The following is a 19,389-nucleotide window of genomic DNA, read 5'->3' as shown; positions in this document are numbered from 1 at the left end:
ATTCCTGCTGTATTCTTACAGGCGTCTTCTGCTTATTGGTTGTTAATTTCTTATATCTTAATTATGGGGTTTCACTGACTGTTTCCCTTGGCTCCCTTTGAACTCTGGCCTCCTGTGGAATGTGCTCACTGGGCTTCTGTGCAAGTGCCATGAAGGATGGAAACAGTGCTGATGTTCCTCAGCCTCAGCATGGCTCAGTGATGGCTTTTACCTGGAGTGTGTGTAGTCATGTCTGTAATGGGAAATGTTCTTAAAATGTATGGATGGTTTCCCTCACTGCTTAGGACCTGTGCTCATTCCAAGTGCACAGCTCATACAGTATCTTATGGTGCAAGACTGGTTACAGAAACTATGATTATGAGATATTTTTGAGCAGGTGCAATTGTGTGCAAGAAAGAGGTAGTAATCAAAGCTTTACGTAAGTATTATGTATAAATAATACATGTAAATCTGTGCCTTTTCCTGTTGGTGGGTGAACTCCAAAAACGCTACAGTTTCCATAGAATTTTAAACCTCTCTTTTTCCCCTCTGTTCAATTCCCCTAGGTGTCTCGGGATGGTGGCCTTGCTCTCCCTAGTGGCGATGTCCGCGGAAGCGGTGACGTTGTGGAAGGCGGCAGGATGGCTCTGGACAACAAAACCTCCCTGCTGAACACGCAGCCTCCCCGCGCCTTTTCGGGGCCCCGTGCTCGAGAGTACAACCCCTATCCTTATGCTGACACCATTAACACTTACGACAAGACTGCCCTGAAGGAAGCAGTGTTTGATGACGACATGGATCAGCTCCGGGATGGTTTGTATCCGCTCACCTTGTAGCACTGCAGGCAGCTCACTGCCACTCTGTATGCCTAGTGCCCTCAGATACGTGCCTGCCTGTGCATGTGTTGTGTATTACATTGCATCTGCGCCAAAGCTTGGTATGAAATACCCTTTGTTCTCATGTCCCAGCAGAACCTCATCTGTGGATACTGGGAAAAAATTTTATACTGTGGTTTTGATTCTTGTTTGCCTGGGGTTTCCTGTAAACTACTCCCTTAAGCATCCACATGCATCTGTAGGGACACTGCTTTGGGACCTTCCCCTCTTCATGGCTGAAATGTCTCACTCAACAGCTTGTTGTTATTGAGTGTTTGACTTCATTAAGTGCAGCTACACATCAGCTTTATTCTTTTGCAGTACACTGATGAGTCACTGTACTTTATTCTAAAGGTCATACATGTGACCATTGGTTTTGGGTGTGTATGTCTGGGAAAAACCACAGCAGTTCTCATCTTGTAGAAGTAATTGTTGGAACTGGAAGAAACCAATTGTCATCTCTTCCTGGTTCATTAGAAGCCACGTGCGGATGCATGAGCCCTGCTATGAACTCAGGTTAAATTATGGGCTAGTCTGATTCTGTTGCCTCCTTGACTGAGACCACCTGGATGTTGATGCATTTTTGGGGGGCCCTTGGTTACATGAACCTTATTCCATAGAGGGTGAGCAGTCTTGGCACCTTTGATCTTTTCCCCATTTCTCCAAATGATTTGCTGCCATTTGTCCTAGAAGTACCCATTGACCATTCGGATTTGGTGGCTGATCTTCTGAAAGAGCTCTCCAACCACAACGAGCGGGTGGAGGAGCGGAAAGGAGCTCTCCTGGAACTGCTCAAGATCACAAGGGAGGATAATCTTGGAGTTTGGGAGGAGCATTTCAAAACCATTCTGCTCTTGCTGCTGGAAACGCTTGGAGACAAAGATGTGAGATGTAGATTTTGTCTTAATTCTCCTGTCTATTGCTTCATCTTGGGTAATAATTCCTACACACCAGTTTAAATGAAACCTGCCACTCATCAGTGATGCTGCACTGCTTATTTTTTCTTTGGAAGGTTAACAGCTCTACTTTTTCACTCTGTTCAGTGATGAGTTTAAGTTACTCCAAAATGTCCCAGTTTTTCCCCCTCCTTCAAGAGTGTTACTAATAAATAGATAGGAAATTGAAACTAAAATCAGAAAAGAAGTTCTAGTCTAGTAAAAAACTGTCAAGACTTCTGTTATTCTCTTCTGAGTTAGGATGAAGCTACAAGCTCTTAGCTATATTATACCCATTCCCAGCAAGCAGAATAAAGGCATTCTAGAATAAATTAATTTTTTCCCCTGGGTGGTTTAAAGACCCAGGGCATTAGATCTCATGTGATGAGTCTCTGTCTCTTGTAAAAATGTCATCAAGAGCAAGCTGCTTTTATAGGGGATCTTGTTTTGAAATGTTAAAAAAAAAAACTGTGTTATTATCACAGCTTTATGTTTGGTAGTTGATCAAAGTGGAAATGTACAGGCTAGGATTTTTTCTCTTTGGGGATATTTGTTCAGCTTGCAGCACAATGATATTTGGTAAAGGCTCAACACGCCACCGCACCTTCACATCAGAGCCATGCTCCATCTGAGTGTTACAATACTGAGGCTTCAAAGCACTCACAGTTCTATTTTTTTGTTTCATCTGATTCAAAAATCTGTTGTATTTTTTATACTACTTGTAAAATACATATCATGCTCTCAGGAATGTTAATTCTGAAGCAGGGTAGGTTGCTGACATTTTCTTAGTCATTGTTCTTAGTTTAAGCATGAACTGCTGTAGTTTTACTTGTTTAATGATAGCACCATCACACAAGTATCACAAGGTCTGGTGACTTTGTCTTAAGTACACGTGAATTGTGCTACTGTAGGAATTTTCAGATGAATAGCAAAGCACATGTTTTAAAGGCTGAAGAGGATGAAGTAAAGTACGTATTTGTCTGCTGAAATAATGACATCTATTTGGAATGGCCACAGGTCAAAAATTTAATGTAAGTTATGAAATTGAAACAGCTGTTACAAATCCCCTCTGCTCATGATCTTTTGATAGGAAGGATGAAGACATAGATCAGTGTTGACTACAGTAACTTAAGTCCTTGAAAGTAATTTCCATAGGAGTTACAGGACAAGTCAGTTTTACTTCTTTAGTACATGAAAAACAGCTTTGTGGCATGGATGGAGCCCAGTTGGATCTGCCAAGCTGAGCAAAAGAGGAATGGCAAAATATACATGTTCATGTAATGTAGATGTCCTCCTGTGAGTACAAATTTGTACTTCATTGCCAAAAGAAAATGGAATTTAGGAAAGTAGTCATTCTGATTCTTGTATATGTGACAACAGTCATTTTATGTGGCTTTTTGTGCAAGAGCAAGCAAGGAGCCCAATTCTGAATTTTGTTACATTGACTCCACTGCTTACTCCGCTGGAACTGGTGGCTTAGGGAGCCATGCAAATTTCTGATGAGCCATGAGAATTCACTTCAAACTACAATTTTGAGAAGTGACTCTTTCTAACCTTTTTCTAATGTCTGTTTTTCCTGACACAGCATTCAATCAGGGCCCTGGCACTGCGGGTCCTGAGGGAGATCCTGCGGAACCAGCCGGCGCGGTTCAAGAACTACGCGGAGTTGACTATCATGAAAACACTGGAAGCACATAAGGATTCCCACAAGGAGGTGAGTGAACCTTTCAGCTACTGGAAAAGCAACTTGGACCTGCTGAGGGAAGGTAGGACCTGTGAGGCTTAACAGGCAAACGTGGAGTCTTCTTGACAGTGGAACAAATCAGTATTAAGTCTCCCAGGTATGAAGAGACAGGATTTTTACATGCTGAAACAGTGAAGAAAAAAGTGGAGACTGTCAGAGCTATTTATGTAGACTTGGAGCTGTGTGGAGTGGTATTCCACTGTTTGTTAATTTCCCTGGATTTCCCTGCTTATTCCAGGACAGGCTGAGAACTATAGGAAAAAAAAGGGCATGTTTAATTACTTTTTAGAACATGCTGGGGGCACTGTGCTGCCTCTGTGTGTACAGGTAAGAATAAAATGTACTGGAGAACACAAAGGCTGTGTTAAGCAGAATTGTGTGTGAAAACTGAATGGTGAAATTGGGCTGTGCTAGAAAATTGGGAACTGGTGAGTAACAGGAGAAAATGGACAGAGGCCATGCTGCAGTGGCAGAGGAAGAAGCAAAGGGAAGGGTGAATTGCATTTTCTTTTTTGTTAGAGAACTCATGTACAAAACTGAAAGTATTCTGCAGTAAGCTAGAATAAAGGGACATGGTAATATTTTAAGTAGATCAGTTCAAATTACATTTAAAGTTAGTGTTTGTAGATTGATTTCCAAGTTGGATCTTCTAATCTACCTCATGCATGTTGGAAGTTTGAACTAAACCTTCTGGAAAGTGCTACCAGAACTTCCCTAGCAGTCTGTGATGGTTTTGTTACCAAAGTCCTTGGTTTGAAATCTAAGGCATTTATTCTTCTCTATAACAGGATTATTCTAAATTAGCAGTTTTAGGCATCTCTGAAGATATTTGGCCATGAAAAGATTATTAAAATAGACCAGACTGCTCCAGAGCATTGGGTGAATGACACAAGATTATTTAACCATGGGCAGCAGAAATTGTACGTTTTGAAAATCAAAACAGCCGAACAAAAAACACCCTCAGGGAAAGAAAATAACAGTCTGGATTTCTCTAAAATACAGAAGTAGAATATGTTTAATGCTTTAGTGAATGAGGGCCACCCTACTCTGCCTACCTTCCTCTTCTTGATTTAGAGCCTTTGCACCCCTGTCTTTTTCAGTTCAGAGTAGTGAGAAGCAGTTGTAAATTGATATTCTGATAAAGCAGTCAGACAAAACATTATGTTCTGAAGGAGTGCCTTTTATTGGCAAGTTTTCCTGTTTGCATGCTTCTCAGCTCACCTTGACTCAGTGCCCTTTGTATTTTTTGTCTGAGAATCCTCCAGAACTAACATTTCTAGCAGGACCTTTCCAGATAGTCCCTGGCATTGTTTTTAATGTCCCTCAGAATCCACTGTCTTTGTGGGACTGGTGGGTTTTACAGAAGCCAAGACTGATGTTGATAGCACCATGCTTTATGCCTCTGTATTCTTGTGGTGTGGAAAGGTTCTTTAGGATTTGCATGAGGCACCTCCCAGGGAAAAGCAGGGAAAGATAAACCAGGAATGAGAGGTGGGAGTTCTGGCAGTTCTTTATAGAATAACTGAGCTGTGCTGTGCTCAGCAAGTTGCTGCTGTGCTGCACATAGTGTGGCTTTGATTTGACATGGCTTTCCCAGCAGCTTCATAATGAGACATCAGCAGCTGCAGTGGGACCTTTGGGGGGCAGCTGTCACAGCAGGACACTGCAGGTATATTCTTGTTTTGCCATCCACTGTGTGTGCACAGCTGTATTAAGTGGGGACATTGGTTTTGGATTTTTCTTTCTGTGTTATGAGTATTTTCTGATCCCTGTGTAAATGAGGCTCTAGAACCATGGTGCAGCCCAGGAAAGTATCATCTGCCTGTCAGTCGTTTAAGCATATCAGCATTCCTGAAGTTAAGAAAGGTACCCGCACTTGAGTATCCACATGAGCTAGGCTAAATATATACCTGGGAATGTGCTCAAAGTGCTTTTACCTGTAGTTGGGACTTGCTGATTCAGTTAAGTCTGTGAAAAATTAACTGAGAGATCATTTGGGCATGGCTCAGTTGGTCAAACTCATAGCCTGGAGCCAGGAGGTCACAAATTCCCTTCCCTTGGTGGCCCTCCAGCTCAGTCCCTCTGCTGACTTTGTGGCCCTGCTCCCTCCAGGAGGGCAGGAGGAGCTGCCCTTTGTCTGGATCCCACTGAGCAAGAGATTAAATGAGGATTCACCAGTTTGGGAGTGAAGGGCACTTGGAAAGAATAGCTGAAGAGGGAAAGGAGGTGCTGAGCAGTCTGTTCTACAGCTTGCTTTCTCACTATATCAGACCAGTATTAAAGGGAGCGGTTGCACTGTTCTTAAACTACATAAAATCAAATCTTCCTCCAGACTCTAAGAACTATTTCAAGAAAAGCTGGTATATAATTTATTTGGGAAAGGGTTAATCTTTGTGTCAGTGATGTCCTGATAAGATGACACTCCACTTTATGTTTCTGGGCTGCTTCTGCCTTGTAGCAGAAGACTGAAGTGATCCTTGGTTATGATCAGATAATTTGGTGTCCAACAGGCTGTGTAACTTAGGAGAAAATGTCTGTTTTGAGCAAGCTGTATCTGTTTCAGTTTTTTTTTTACCTGAATTTCCCCTTCAGCACAGGGACTACTAATTGCTGCCAGCTACTGCTCACATTTTCAGTTATATGTGACCCCCAGAGACTCAATCTAAAGTGACCAAGCAAAGGGAATTTGAAGAGGAGCAGAAGTGTTAAGGTTGGGTACTGTCTCCAAGAAGTCATAGTAAGAGGCAGTTCTTTGGAAATCAGGAAGGTTTGTTTGTCTACACAAATTCCAATATTGCTGTTGTTCAGCATCACCAGGAGACATCAAATGTCAAAAACAATATATTCACCAACCAGCAAATATCACCCCCTCCCCCAGCTGAGTGCTGGTATCTAGTTAAAGTTTCTTTTCCTTTTTAAACAAGAAAAGACCTGTGACTTTATTCCAGATTACATAGCTGGAAGTATCAAAACAGTGGTAGCATAGTTGGATATTTTGGGATGCCTGGATAATTGGCTGTTTTTCCAAGGCCAAGCAGAAGTCTTTAGACAGTTGGGTCTTTGCCATGGCTAAAAATCGTCTGCCTTCTGTTGCTGAAGGCAAGGTCTGGGATCAGCAGAGCAGCACAGCTGAGAGCACCACAATTCCCCTCAGGGATATGGGAGAGGAAAAGTTGGTGCATGGAGCTGGAGCTGAGTCACACCTTGTGAGTGCAAATGCAGGAGATTGGCAAAGCACAGACCTCAATAGCAGGTCAAAATTAATGTAACCCTCGGCTACAGACTAGAGGGCTCTGGGTTGGGATTCATGTTTAGTTTGCATTTTTTAACTTTGTCCTGTTTTTATACTGTTTGTAGTACAACAGTCTATTCAGTGCTGTTGGTTTAATGGGGTGATGTGAAGAGTCAAGCTTGCTTCAGTCCTAACTGGGAACATTTAGGGGGGTTGGCATGTAAATGCCTTTCACTTACTTTAGGAGCATTAGAACGTAATTGAAGTTGTGGATGATATTAAATCTTGTTGATTTTAATCAATCTTTGTTTGTAGTTATTTGGAAGAGAACCATCTTTCTGTTGCCAATTAGTTAATATTAACTCATTTGTTCCAGTGTAGTTACTCACCCATAACTAAGGAGAGATTCTGCTTGCTGACCCCATACCACTGATAATGACATTGCTTCAGTTTCATGCCAGCAAAATGAGGATAATTCCTTATTATTGAGTATTTTAAAACAAATAGTTTAGTATCTTGGAAATCAGCAGCAGAGTTAGAAATCATAGGATAGCTAATTCCCAGTTTCTGTCTCTGGCACAAATCCTATGGACTTAACTGATGTCTGTTTTCTATGTGTAAGGAAAGAATCCTGTGCCATATCTTAGATATCTAATTTCTGTATTTTATGATATAGAAAGTCCATAAGCATAATTGGGATGCTTGTTGTTGTACATTCTTTGTTGTAACCCTCTGAAAGAGGGAGAAGAAGAAATCAGTTACCCATTACCTGTTGATAATTTTTATTATCTTGCTGAGGTGCTTTTAGATTGGCCTCTGATATTTATATATTGTAACTGTCTTCTGATGATGGTATGATCTGTGTAGGTCTCTGCAAAAAGAAAAGCACTAAATGATCATAGTCCTGAAGATTGTTACTTAGTCTGTGCTGGAAGCTACCAAGTGCTGCAGCTGGGCAGTCACTGATGTTTCATAATATATGTTTATGTGCTTTTTCAGTTTCCCAGTACATTTCAAATGTTTAGTGCCCAGGAGAAGCAGTCTAATCTACTTCATCTCTGAATCCTTATAAAAATCACACTGCTTTTTCATCTCACCCATTGCTGAGTCCACTTCCTGCTTTGAAACCAAGTCCATAATTGTTTGTTCCTGTCTGAATTAGACTGTAAAGCCTTCAGGGATGGGAGTTTGCCTGACTAGGTACTGGTAAACCTCCTTCCCCTCCAGCTCAGATTATACAGGCTTTAAGTAACCACCTCTAGATGGCAAAAATTGGCTCAAAAGCCCAGCCACATGTCTTGTAAGCCTGAAAGCAAAACCTTGTTCTTCTGCTTAATAAACTTCTCTGGTGCTGCTTGTTTCACAGTGGTGTACAAAGCCTCTAACCTTTCAGTGAGGCTTTGCCTGCACTGCCTCATCCTCTATAACCTTCTGCAGAGACACTGGAACTAGCAATCATGGCAGAGTACTCCCAAAGTACTTCCCAAAGGAGCTTGAGTTCCTGTGGGAAGCTCTCATCCAGGTGCCACAGGTGCTGCTTTGCTGAGATCCTACATGTTACACTGATGCCCTGTGTAGCCTATGAACCTGGCACGCTTTAGGGGAGTCAGGACATTTTCCTTGTCCTATTTTCCAGTACTTTGTGTCTCTTTAAAGCAGAAATTAAACTATTCAAAACTCGTAAGCTGATTGCTGCAGCTGTCAGGTAGCAAGCAACATGTTAATGCATGAAGTGTAGTAGCCGAGCAGAAGAAATTGAGTGGAAGAGAATGGAGTCTGAGCTCTGGCTGTCTTAAGTGAATAGGATCCTGTGGCTGCAGTGCTCTGTTAACCAGGTAAACCAGTGGGAATTGTCATCCAAAGTTTGTCCAGCAAATGTTGTGATTTGATGATTCCAGTGTGCTTTTCTGATTGAAGAGAAGGCTCTGTGACAGGTCACTGTCTTGATCACACTAATGCTGCACATCAGCATATCCCCTCACACTGAAATCAGGAAGCAATTCCCATGCATATTCCTGGGCTTGCCTGACCTGTTACTGCCTGACAAGAAGTTTGCTCCTTGGTAGCATTAAGGAAGACATTGGTGATGAATAGCTTTCTGTGTGCTGTACCTCACTGGCTTTGTGCATGTGAATATGGCTCCTTCCCTAAAGCAAGCTGGGTGGAAGTATAAAAACTTCTCTTTCATGAGACTCACTAGAAAGGTCTCAGTGTATCACAGATGTCTTTCAAGGAACCCTCCAGCACACAGAGCTTATGTTATGCCTGCAAAAGTCAGGCTGAATCTCGTCTCCAGTGTGTAGAGCATAAGGTAAGCCTTTAGAAAGGAGAAAAACCTACTGCTTTAAGGCCAAGAGCTATCTCTTAGATCTGCATTCCAGGGCTACCTGCCCTGTGTTGAACGATTTCAAACTATCCAGTTCAAGCCATGGTTTGCTCTAAGCTTTTACTGGGAGGTAAAATCATGTTTGTGACATACCTTACATACAGCTTAGTGTCTGTGCTTTTAAAGAACTGCAGGCTCTCTGTAGTCTTGCACATCTTGCTTCGCAGCCACCCTTTTGAACCTGCTGCTTCCAGCTGCTGTCATCATTTGACGGCTTTTCTACTTTTACTTTGTATCTCTGAGATTCCGAAGAATAATTATATTAGGTCAGACAAAAATCTTGCTTCACTTGATACCCTCCCTGACTCACTAGCAAGAAGCAGGCATACAGTGATGCTTCCCTGTGGATATTCTTCCCCCTTCCAGCTGTCTTAAAGCCTTTCCGTGTGAATGGTTCTGCCTTGCTTCCCTGTGTGGGTTGGATTTTTTTCCCTTTGGTTAACTTGTCTAACTTCTAATCCTCTTGTGACAGCAAGCTCTCCAGTCTGAGCACGTAGCAAACAGCACCCTTTCATTTTCTTAGGCTAAAGGGTAGATTACATAGACACTACTTATTGTGGTGTCACTGTTAGTACGGGCCTTTCCTGTCACTTCCCAACGTGTATCTGTTGGTCTTGCCTTCAAAGCTGGGAGGAAGACCTGTTCCTTGATCCTGTTTATTCATTTCTCCCACTCCTTTTAAGGTTGTTTCACTCTGCTGGTCAAGTTAAAGCCCTGATTAAAAAAGACATTTGATTTTTTGATGCTGTAAGGTATGTCCAATTTGCAAGACACAAGGGGTGTGCCTCATGGCAAAATGTCTTTGCTAAACTCTGTCACAATTTCATGTTCTTGTTGCCAAATGACCTGGCAGGTTGTACCCTTAGATAATGCACTTTCCTGTTTGGGAGTGCTGCTGATTTCTCTGGCAGTGCCAGGTGAGCAGACCTCTGAGCCAGTTGGGTGAATACTGAGAGCCCCACATGGGATGCAGTCTCTCTGGGTGGCTGAGTGTTTTGTTTTGCCAAAGCCAGCAGGAAGGACAGGGCTGGTACTTGCATTGCAAAATGATGGCATTTGGCTTCCTGTGCCAGCAGGGATGAGTTTTTCCCTTTGGCTCACTGTCAGCTGGTATTGCCCTACCCCTTCCTAAGCCCTGTCACCGGCTGGTGCTTCCCCAGGGAGCCAGGGGCTGTTACCTGCAGAGGCTCTCATCCAAACAAGCATGTTAGCACATGCTGGAATGCTGTTGATGTCAGTGAGACCTGAGCATGTTATTAAAGTTAATCACAGCTCAGGGAGTTTGCTGAAGTGTGGCTGAGATGCAGGCATTGTCTGCCAGATGTGCTCATGGGAGGCTTGGAAGTCTCCCTGGTGTTGTCATATTTACAAGCTCCTGTCGTGCTGGATATGTGTAATGCATCCTCCTGTGTTTGGGGGGAAGGGATGTGAAACAGCCAGCCACTGCCTAAATGTAGCCACATCCATGCTAGAACTGGGCAGCAGTGCTGAAAGCAGGACTGTCAAGGGTATAAATAATTTCTGTACCTTCACAACTTTCGTTACTCACCTTTTGATGGGCAAAATGTGTGTGACCTTTGTTGCTGTTGAACTCTCGCTTATTTTGTTAAAAATTCACTGTATTTTAATGCTCCTTGCGCTTGGGATTGGTTAATGGGCTTTTTGTCTCATGGACTTGCTTCATACCTTCAACTTAGTAGACATAGTATAGTGTGTGCAAACAGGATATCTAGCTGAAACCCAGATAGAATATTCATTAAATTTTTCACCTACTGCTTTTTTTAATGGTAGTGTGTTTGAGATCAGAGTCTAGCCATAGGTTTATACTAAAATATTGTTGTTTTTTTATCAAGTAGGATTCCAAGAGAATATAAGGTTGAATTTTTTTTTTTACAATTTTCTTTTAGTGTGTTATGATATATGTGTCAGCTTTTCTGTCTGGGAGTGTCTGAAAACACCCTCCCAGCAGTGTTTGACATTGCTGCAGAACAAAATCCCAAGTGGCCTGTGTTCAAATAGTAATATTTGGGGTTTTTTGGCTAGTGGCTTCCTAGTGAATAGTTAAATTGATGGTAAAGTATCAGAGCCCTCTAAGTTCATGCTTTCCATCATTTTTGGAAAGCAGACATCAGAAGCTGCAGTGCCTGGACGTGGATTCCTTTAGAGACTTCTGGGAGCTCCTGGCTTAATCTGCTCCAGCAAGCATTCTATTCTGCCTAGCTGCTCATTCACAGATCTTTCAGGAAGAACTTTTTTTTTTTTTCATATTGACCACATTGTGGATTGCCATTCATTTTGGATTATGTTTTAATGTTATAATTAAATGATGAGAAAGGCTTGAAGTAAATGGAGCACTTGGGCAGCTTTATTTCTGTAAATAGGGCACTGGTACAGAGGCAGTTCAAAATCTCAGGTTACTTCACCATCCTGCCCATATCTTGCCTGCATGCAATATTTGTGCTGTGTGAAGTGTCTGAGGTCACATTCACTGTTGGATTTGCCTTAGAGAATGCCAAAAGCCAAGTGGAGGAGTTCTGCTGTTTCCTGGGAATACAAGTGTCTTGTGCCATTCCTGTTTCAGGGAGGGAGCTCTCAGCATCAGTGAAGATAAATGTTGGCAGCATGGCTGGGATGCTGTGACTGTGGGTGAAGCTGGCTCTGTAGGTGGAGATGATTTCTTCTGGTCACTATTAATTGCTGTTCTCTTGAAAGTCAATTAAACCTTGTGTTTTGTCGTCCATGGACTAAGATAAGCTTCCAGCTACTCCTTATTCATGCATTATCCACAGTAGCTGCTTAAAAATAATGAAAGCTTACCTTCTTTTGAGGCTTTGATAGAGCTACATCTGTCCATAGTTGCCTTACTCAAATAGAAGTCCCTGAGTTTGATGCCATCACAGTGTGTGGGAGAGGAGAACAACACAAATTCAGCAGCCATGGCTTCGGTCTAAGGGATGGGACACCTGTGGTTTGATTGATTTGCTGTTTTGCAGATTGCCTGGGACAGATTTCCTGGTGCTAGTTTCAAAGTACTGACTTCAGACTGCCCCAGGTAGATCAGTTTGGGAGGAGGTAGAGAACTGGTGCTGGGCACCTGAGCCTCCCACACAACCAGGAAAGAGGGGTGATTTAATGTTCCTGGGCTTTGTTAGGGACTGCCTGGGACTAGCTGGAAGAGCCCAAACATGAGGGGACAAAGATGTGAATGCTTCTTTCTTCTTAAAGTTGAGGTGTTGGATCTAAGTCTGCCCACAAGGGCATCTGTCTGCTCAGGATTTACCCTCCCTTTAAAGTAAGTCCTGAGAAGAGGAGAGTGAGAGAAGATGGAAAATAGCATCCTCCATATTTTGTGTTGTAACAAGAACATGAGTAGCAAAGAGTGTGTTATTTGTGGCCAGGAAGAGGACAGCCAAGAGGAAGCTTCATGTTGTTGCCTGGCAATTAGCACAGACACTTGAAAAAAGAAAACCTGCCTTCCCATCCTGTTCTTTTTTATCCAATTACTGCAGAATGTAAAATTAATAAATTCTCTTGGGAGGAGAGACCAGATTTGGGTCTTTCTTCTTTGAACTAGCTGTCCTACCTGCTGGGGAAGAGTGGAAGTTGTGAATCTGCTTTCTCTCAGGGTAGAGTTGAATTTAGCATCATCCTTGCTTTGTGTGACTCCTTTACAGTGTGGGCTGGTTCAGAGGGTGGGTTCTGCTGCTGTTTCCACTTGTTCTGGCTCCCATTTTGTATGGTGATCCCAGTGCTGCCTGGATGGGCTACATTGCTGAGTCAGGGACAGTTTGTGTCTGTGACCTGGCTTTGGCTGCAGTGTGGTTCAGCTGGGGAGGGGCAGGACACAGCTGCCAGGGTGCCTCAGCATGGCATGTGCCACTCAGCACTGAGTGCACACTGGAAGCTGTGGCAGAGCCATTTGTGATAATGGTTAAGGAGAAACCTTTGGTGTAAGTCTAAGCTGGTGGGTTTGGGTTCTTTGGCAGTGGCTGGAGAGATGTCATCCTCTCTCTCCTCCTGGGATTGGGAGTGCCTGTCTGCCTTGGGTGACAGATCATTTTTTCAACCTAGCCACAACTCTGACACAGTTACATGAGGCAGGAAGGAGTTCTTGCCACTGGCTGGAGCAAAGATGTCAGTGGAGACAGAGGATGTGAAGTCTCAGAGTCAGTTGCCTCTCAACAAAGCCTCCTGCAGATCTGTTAATGAACATCCCCAAGCATTTCCTGGCAGTCATTCCTAGCACACAGCAGCAGTGTTGGCTGTCAAGGGTGACCTCATTAACATAAGGCTTTGCTCTACTTTCATTCCAGGTTGTCAGAGCTGCTGAAGAAGCTGCTTCCACCCTGGCAAGCTCCATCCACCCCGAGCAGTGCATCAAGGTGCTCTGCCCCATCATTCAGACTGCAGACTATCCAATTAACTTGGCTGCCATCAAAATGCAAACAAAAGTCATCGAGAGGATTTCCAAGGAATCGTTGCATCAGCTCCTACCTGATATCATTCCTGGGTTGTTACAGGTACAGAATCCCATGTCACTGCTCCTGAGCACAAGCCACCATTAATTTGTGACATCTCTGCCACAAGGGAGGGAGACTGATGGACCCTATGGGGCCAGATTTTGGTAATTTAAGCTGTTTATTTCTGGTAAAATAAAATTTTTATATATGAGTTTTTCATCCTTTTAATGTTAAGGAAAGGAAAATTCAGTTTCCTACATGGATATTCCACAATTGCATGCCTTTTCCTGACTCCCAAATAAGCCAGTAGCAGCCATGAAATAAATTTGAGGATAGGAGTTAGCCACATTTTACACTGTCTCTGTACATCTTGTAGTCCCCTTTAATTCCCCTTTAGTTCTGCTGAGCTGTTCTGTGCTTTGATGGTGCTCTTTGCACTTGAATTTGAATCCCAGCACGCAGGTTGCTCCTTTCCTCTTTTCTCTCTGAAATTAGGACCAAGCTACTTGCTGACTTTATTCAGCCTCTTTCATAACTCTCTCAGGCTGGGTGGGGAGCTGTGTTTTTGCCAGTGCTAAGGCTTAGTTGGACACTATGGATTTAGCTTTGAGCACTGGCTGTAGCAGTGCTGTCTTTGGTCCCCTGCACAAGCAGCTGGCAGTGCTGGGATGGGGCTGCAAACAAGAAGAAAATATGTGAAGTAGCAGTGAGGAAGGAGAGAAAATGTGTGTGTTTTACTGGGGAGAGACTGTGACAGGAACAGATCAGTCAGAGTGAAAGGGGGAGATGTGTTTAGGTGGGTAAGACTTCCATGGAGAACTGGGATACAGAGGCCTCCTCATTGTGAGCTTAAAATGTTGGAAGGACAAGAGCAAAGTCTGAAATTCCCCTTATGCATCCTGGCATTCTTCCCAACTTTGTAGTGTCAGTTCTTGCAATTCTTAAATCTCAGCTTCTGGGAATTGGACAATTCTGTATTCATCTAAACTTTTGTTGTAAAATGGTTTTAGCCATCATTGTTTGAGACAACAATCTGAACAGCGAAACTTTGATGTACTGGAAAAATCTGAGAGCAGCATGCCTTTAAAAAGGCAGCTTTATTTGTCTTCTTTAATTACTTTAAATGGCTCTTATTTCAGAGCAGAGTCTGCCTGAGGTATTTCCTTACCTTAGAAACTCAGTAATAGAAGGAATTTACTCCTTACATTTGGGAAGTATTTTGGGATGCTGGCTGAAGGACTGTGTGTGGAGAGAATCACCTTTGTGCTTGTTCACCACGCTGAGGGTCCTGGCAGAGGGGTGAGGAGGCAAGGAGTGTCAGCAGCAGTGTGGGCACAAGTGTGCAGCTCAACAGCCTGGAGCAGGCTCTCCATGGACAGGGGGGACCCCATGGAAGAGCAGGGCTTGGCAGGGGAGAGCTGTGGTGCTTGTCCTGGTGCTGATGAGGAGGCTCAGCCTTTTCTCCACCTTGATGCTCAATAGCTTGGAGTTTCTCTGAGCTCACCGAGGTCTCCTGCTTTCCCAGCTCAGTGCTCTGTGGGATTGCAGACTGTTGTTTTGGGCTGTGCTTGGGCCCTGCAGCTGGGACAGCCCCAGCTGTGGTCAGTCCCTCCTCTGGCTTTCCTGGCAGAGGTCACCCTGCAGCCACAGGAGCTGGCACCCCTAAGGCTGGAGTGGTGTCTGCCTTTCTTATGGGTGGGATGGTGCTGAGTGATGCATCTCTGCCTGAGCCTGGCACTGCTGCCCATAGCTGCTGAGTGACCTGCTGGCTAGTGTGAGCTCTGCCAAAGCTGCCAGAGATCAGCACAGGGGTCTTTCAGCATGTTCTTTCCTGTGGTATTTCCTCTGTGATAGGTAAGCAGCCCTCCAAAGAATCCTGACTGTTCAGGATAGTTCATGGTTATCTGAACTGGACACAGAAATGTGTGTATCTGATGGAGTCCTGAGCTTGTGTTAGGAAACCATGTGTTGTTAGCTAATGCTATAAATAACTAGATATTAATAACTTACAACATGACAGTAATAAGTAATATCAGAAGGAACAGATAGGGTGATTGCATTCTCTTGCTCTTTGAGTATTCAGGTTGCAGACTGTTATGTTAAGCAGAGGTTTTTTAATTGATCTCTTAGGTCAGCCACATTTGCAAAATGCACATCAGCTCTGCAGTGTATTGCTCAGGAAGGGTGTTGGGGAGTGCTGTTTGTCTTCTGACCTTTTCCTCTCATTTCCAGGGTTATGATAACACAGAGAGCAGTGTCAGAAAAGCCAGTGTATTTTGCCTAGTGGCTATTTATTCAGTAATTGGAGAAGAACTGAAACCTCATCTCGCACAACTCACAGGAAGCAAGGTACCTGAGTAATGTGTCTCTGGTGTTTTGGTACTGCAAGCCATTCTGCTGGCTGTTACTAGCAGCAAGACCAGTGGCTTCACTGTAGCTCTGGGTTGGGTTCCCTGAACTCTGTTAAATCCTCTCTCACCCTGACAAATGCCACAGGAGCAGCACTGCACCTGCTCAGCACTGTGAGCATTTGAAATCCCACTTAGAAAATCTTAATGGTGTTTGGAGATTGGTTTTGTGATACATTTGATCTTGTGTAACTGCAGGCTGCCTCTGAGCAGGTCCTTCTCCAGCCACGTTTGTCTTCCTCCTTTGGCATTACATCCAGAGGTGATTGTGGAGTGAGCTGGCTCAGCTGGCTGCTCTGGCTGAAAAGCAGATCTGCAATACAAATTAAATAGCTTTTAGTCTGTTCTGTGGCCACACAGGCATCCTCATGCAGAGAGTGATGGGAGTGCATGGGGATGGTGGGAGAGCTGGTCCTCTCAGCAGCAACTTGTGAGATGGTAGCAGCTGGTAGAGATGCAGGTAAAGCTTCACTCTTAACAGCAGAGCACATGTGTCCCTTTCCTTCTGGGACAACAGCAAGCTCAAATGACCCTTCAAAGGAATTTGTACCCTGGAGTCAGACTAGCTGCAAAACTCAAATTCTGACCTGATGCTGCAAGTGAAACCAAGCCCTTAATTCAACTCTGTCCTTCAGACAAGAATTTTGTGTTGGTGTTTGATTGCTTTTCAGAGCTCTCAACAAGCCACCACAAATTTTTTTTTTCTGCTGTTTTAAGTCTTCATACCCAAGATTTCTACACAGTTTTAAGATGAATTCTGCAGGTTTTGTTTCTGAAACAAATCTGTGCACATAAATAGCTACTTACTTCAGAGGATTTCATTCTGTCATTTTGAAGTCAATTTCTTTCATGGGTAAGGCAGTGTGGTATAGACCAAAACAATATGAAACTAAAACCACTTGGATTTTATTTCTGTCTTGTCACTAAAAAAATTACAATTGTGCCTTCAAATTGGTCTGCAAGGAGTCAGCTATGTGTGATGAGGTTTATATTTGAGATGTTGGGAAATCCCCCTATAAAATATTGTAGAGGCTTTATTATTCCAGTATCCTAGGTGCCACAAACAGAGTCCACCACATCACTAACTATAAACATGTAAGTAATCCTTCTGGGTTTATGCAGACTGCCTGCCTGTTTAAAGTTAAATGTTAACATGAGTCATTACAGGATCTGGAGTTTAGGTGGCAAGGAGGAAAAAGAAAACAAATCCATGCAAGGGAAGTATATAGTCATAACAACTGCAATTGCACTAGATGTACCACATTAGTGAAGATATAATGTCGTTGAAAGAAAACATTTTATACAACAGGGAAGGTTCAGGGTGTTTCCTAGGAGGGAGACCCTTGGCTCTTGGATCACCAGTGTGCCTGCAACCCTGTTGACCTCTGTGGGAATCCTGCTTGACCTGGCCTGGCTGCAGGATTGAGGGTTGTGAACTGATGGCTGCTGAAGTGAAATGCAAGAGGCTTTTCTAAATCCCATGAAATCTGTCTGTAACTTCACTGGGACTGGGCATAGCCTCTTGTCTCTGTTCTGAAATATGGTCAGTTTTCTTGTTTTTCCTCCAGAATGCCCAGTGTCAGCTCACCCCAAAATGAGCTCACTATGGAATCAGAGTTTTTACATTGGCAGTCAGCTTTTTTCCCCTCTGTTTTTTCCTGGCATCTTCTCCTGATGTTTCTTTCTTTCTTTCAGATGAAGCTACTAAACTTGTATATAAAGAGGGCACAGACCACCAACAGCAACAGCAGCTCCTCTTCAGATGTTTCAACGCACAGTTAATGGAGATGTGTGGACATGTGTGTAGACTTAGAAGCAATCAACGGTGCCTCTCAGAGACCTTTCTGCTACTCTTCACTGGCGCGCTCCATCAGCTCAAGGAGGACATGCAGATATTTATTGCAATCAGTATTTTAGTCCCTTCAAAGCTTTTATGTAGAATCTTACTGGTATTGAATGTAAAGGAAGCAAGGTCTGTGTCGCAGTCTTCATTAAAAGTGAACATCAGAAAGCCATACTTAAACATATTTGTATAGCCTGCTGAAATCTCAGAAATATGTTTAGGTTAGCATTCTAACACTGAGTCCAAGAACCTGGGCACGTGTAAAAGTCAAACAAATCTTGTGGGTTTAGTTCATACCCAGTTTTGGTTCCTGTGTGTTAATTACCTGCTCTCTCCCCTCACCCATTCTGGCTGGGTCCTTCTCTTCTTTCAACTCTTGTGTTCCTGTTCTGTACTCCCTGTTGCAGCTTAGCTGACTTGCAGGGCCCTCCATGGGGAGATCATTGCAGGTATGGCTGTGATTCCAGCCTCAGATGCTTTAATACTGAGAGATACCAAGTGAGTAATGAAAGTAGGTTCTTTTTAAACATCTGAGTTTTGTACATAGTTCTGACAGACCCCGGATGGGCTGATCTCTCTGTAACTGCTATCCAGCCAGCTGTGCGGTGCATAACAGCTGGGCTCTTGCTCTTTTCATTGACTTTGTAAATACTTCTCCCCTCTCAACCCATTTGGCTCTTTCATATGTTCAAAAGACTCTCCAGGTTACCTGTTACTCCCCAAAGGGAACCTGAGACCCAGTTCTGGGACTGATTCTGCAAATAGGATAGTGGAGTTGGGTGGGTGGGATTGGGTTAGGCTCTGAGTGTGTCAGTGGGTGGGCAGTGGGAGCTGGCAGAGCTGTACTGCAGTGCCAGCTGTTTTCCTTGAAATCTGTAGCAACAAAGGGCTGATCTGCTGCTCTGACTGACCCACTGATGCTGGATGGCTTTGTCCCCACAGCTCCTTTGCACTTTGGGCAAAATGTTCATCCCAGAGGACAGAAAGGGTGTCTGAATCTGAACAGAAATACCACATGGAAGCACCTCTGAGCCAGCCGGGACAGTGCTGGTTGCCTGCCACAGCCCCTCCTGTTCCTGAGGACCCTGCAGTGCTCTTAACTGCCCTTAGAAGCCTCCTTTGTGCCATCTCCATGCACAGGCTAGCTGAGTGCTCTGCATTTCAGAAGAGTGAGGGTCCCTCACTGGGCACTGCTGGCATCAGGGTGCTCTGGGTGAGGTGTTTGCAGCCTGATGACACAGACCAGGACAGAGGCAAACCAGCAGCAATGAAACACCCACAGCACTGCCCTTCCCTGAACAGAGACCCTTCTTCCTGCACAGGGGGAGCTCCCCCTGGCCTGCCTGTAACCAGGGAAGGCAGGAGGTTGCTAATTGACGTGCTGGGTTTGGCCCTGGGCTGGATCCTGGCTGCTGGGCATGCCCACCCCAAACCTGCCATGGATCCCAGCTGGGGCTTTGCCTCCATGCCAGTGATGCAAGAGGGTGATGGACTTGCAGCTCATGGCTGCAGCTGTGGTGATGGATG

General features: G+C 44.0%; 1 protein-coding gene across 1 annotated transcript in view; it reads left to right on the top strand.

Moving 5' to 3' along the window:
• CLASP1 (cytoplasmic linker associated protein 1) overlaps nt 1-18,520 on the top strand; it is a 167,964-nt gene extending 149,444 nt beyond the window's left edge. The window contains exons 33-38 of the mRNA XM_058809099.1: nt 546-792; nt 1,545-1,738; nt 3,375-3,503; nt 13,465-13,671; nt 15,844-15,960; nt 17,715-18,520. Coding sequence (XP_058665082.1) covers nt 546-792; nt 1,545-1,738; nt 3,375-3,503; nt 13,465-13,671; nt 15,844-15,960; nt 17,715-17,801 — 981 coding nt within the window. The 3' untranslated portion in view covers nt 17,802-18,520. The remainder of the gene's footprint in view (nt 1-545; nt 793-1,544; nt 1,739-3,374; nt 3,504-13,464; nt 13,672-15,843; nt 15,961-17,714) is intronic.
• Nucleotides 18,521-19,389: the final 869 nt, after the last annotated feature.

This window comes from Ammospiza caudacuta, chromosome 8 (genome assembly GCF_027887145.1).
Source record: "Ammospiza caudacuta isolate bAmmCau1 chromosome 8, bAmmCau1.pri, whole genome shotgun sequence".
NCBI classification, from domain to species: domain Eukaryota; kingdom Metazoa; phylum Chordata; class Aves; order Passeriformes; family Passerellidae; genus Ammospiza; species Ammospiza caudacuta.
The sequence above is the reverse complement of the archived record's forward strand: the minus strand, read 5'-3'. Positions and strand labels throughout refer to the sequence as shown.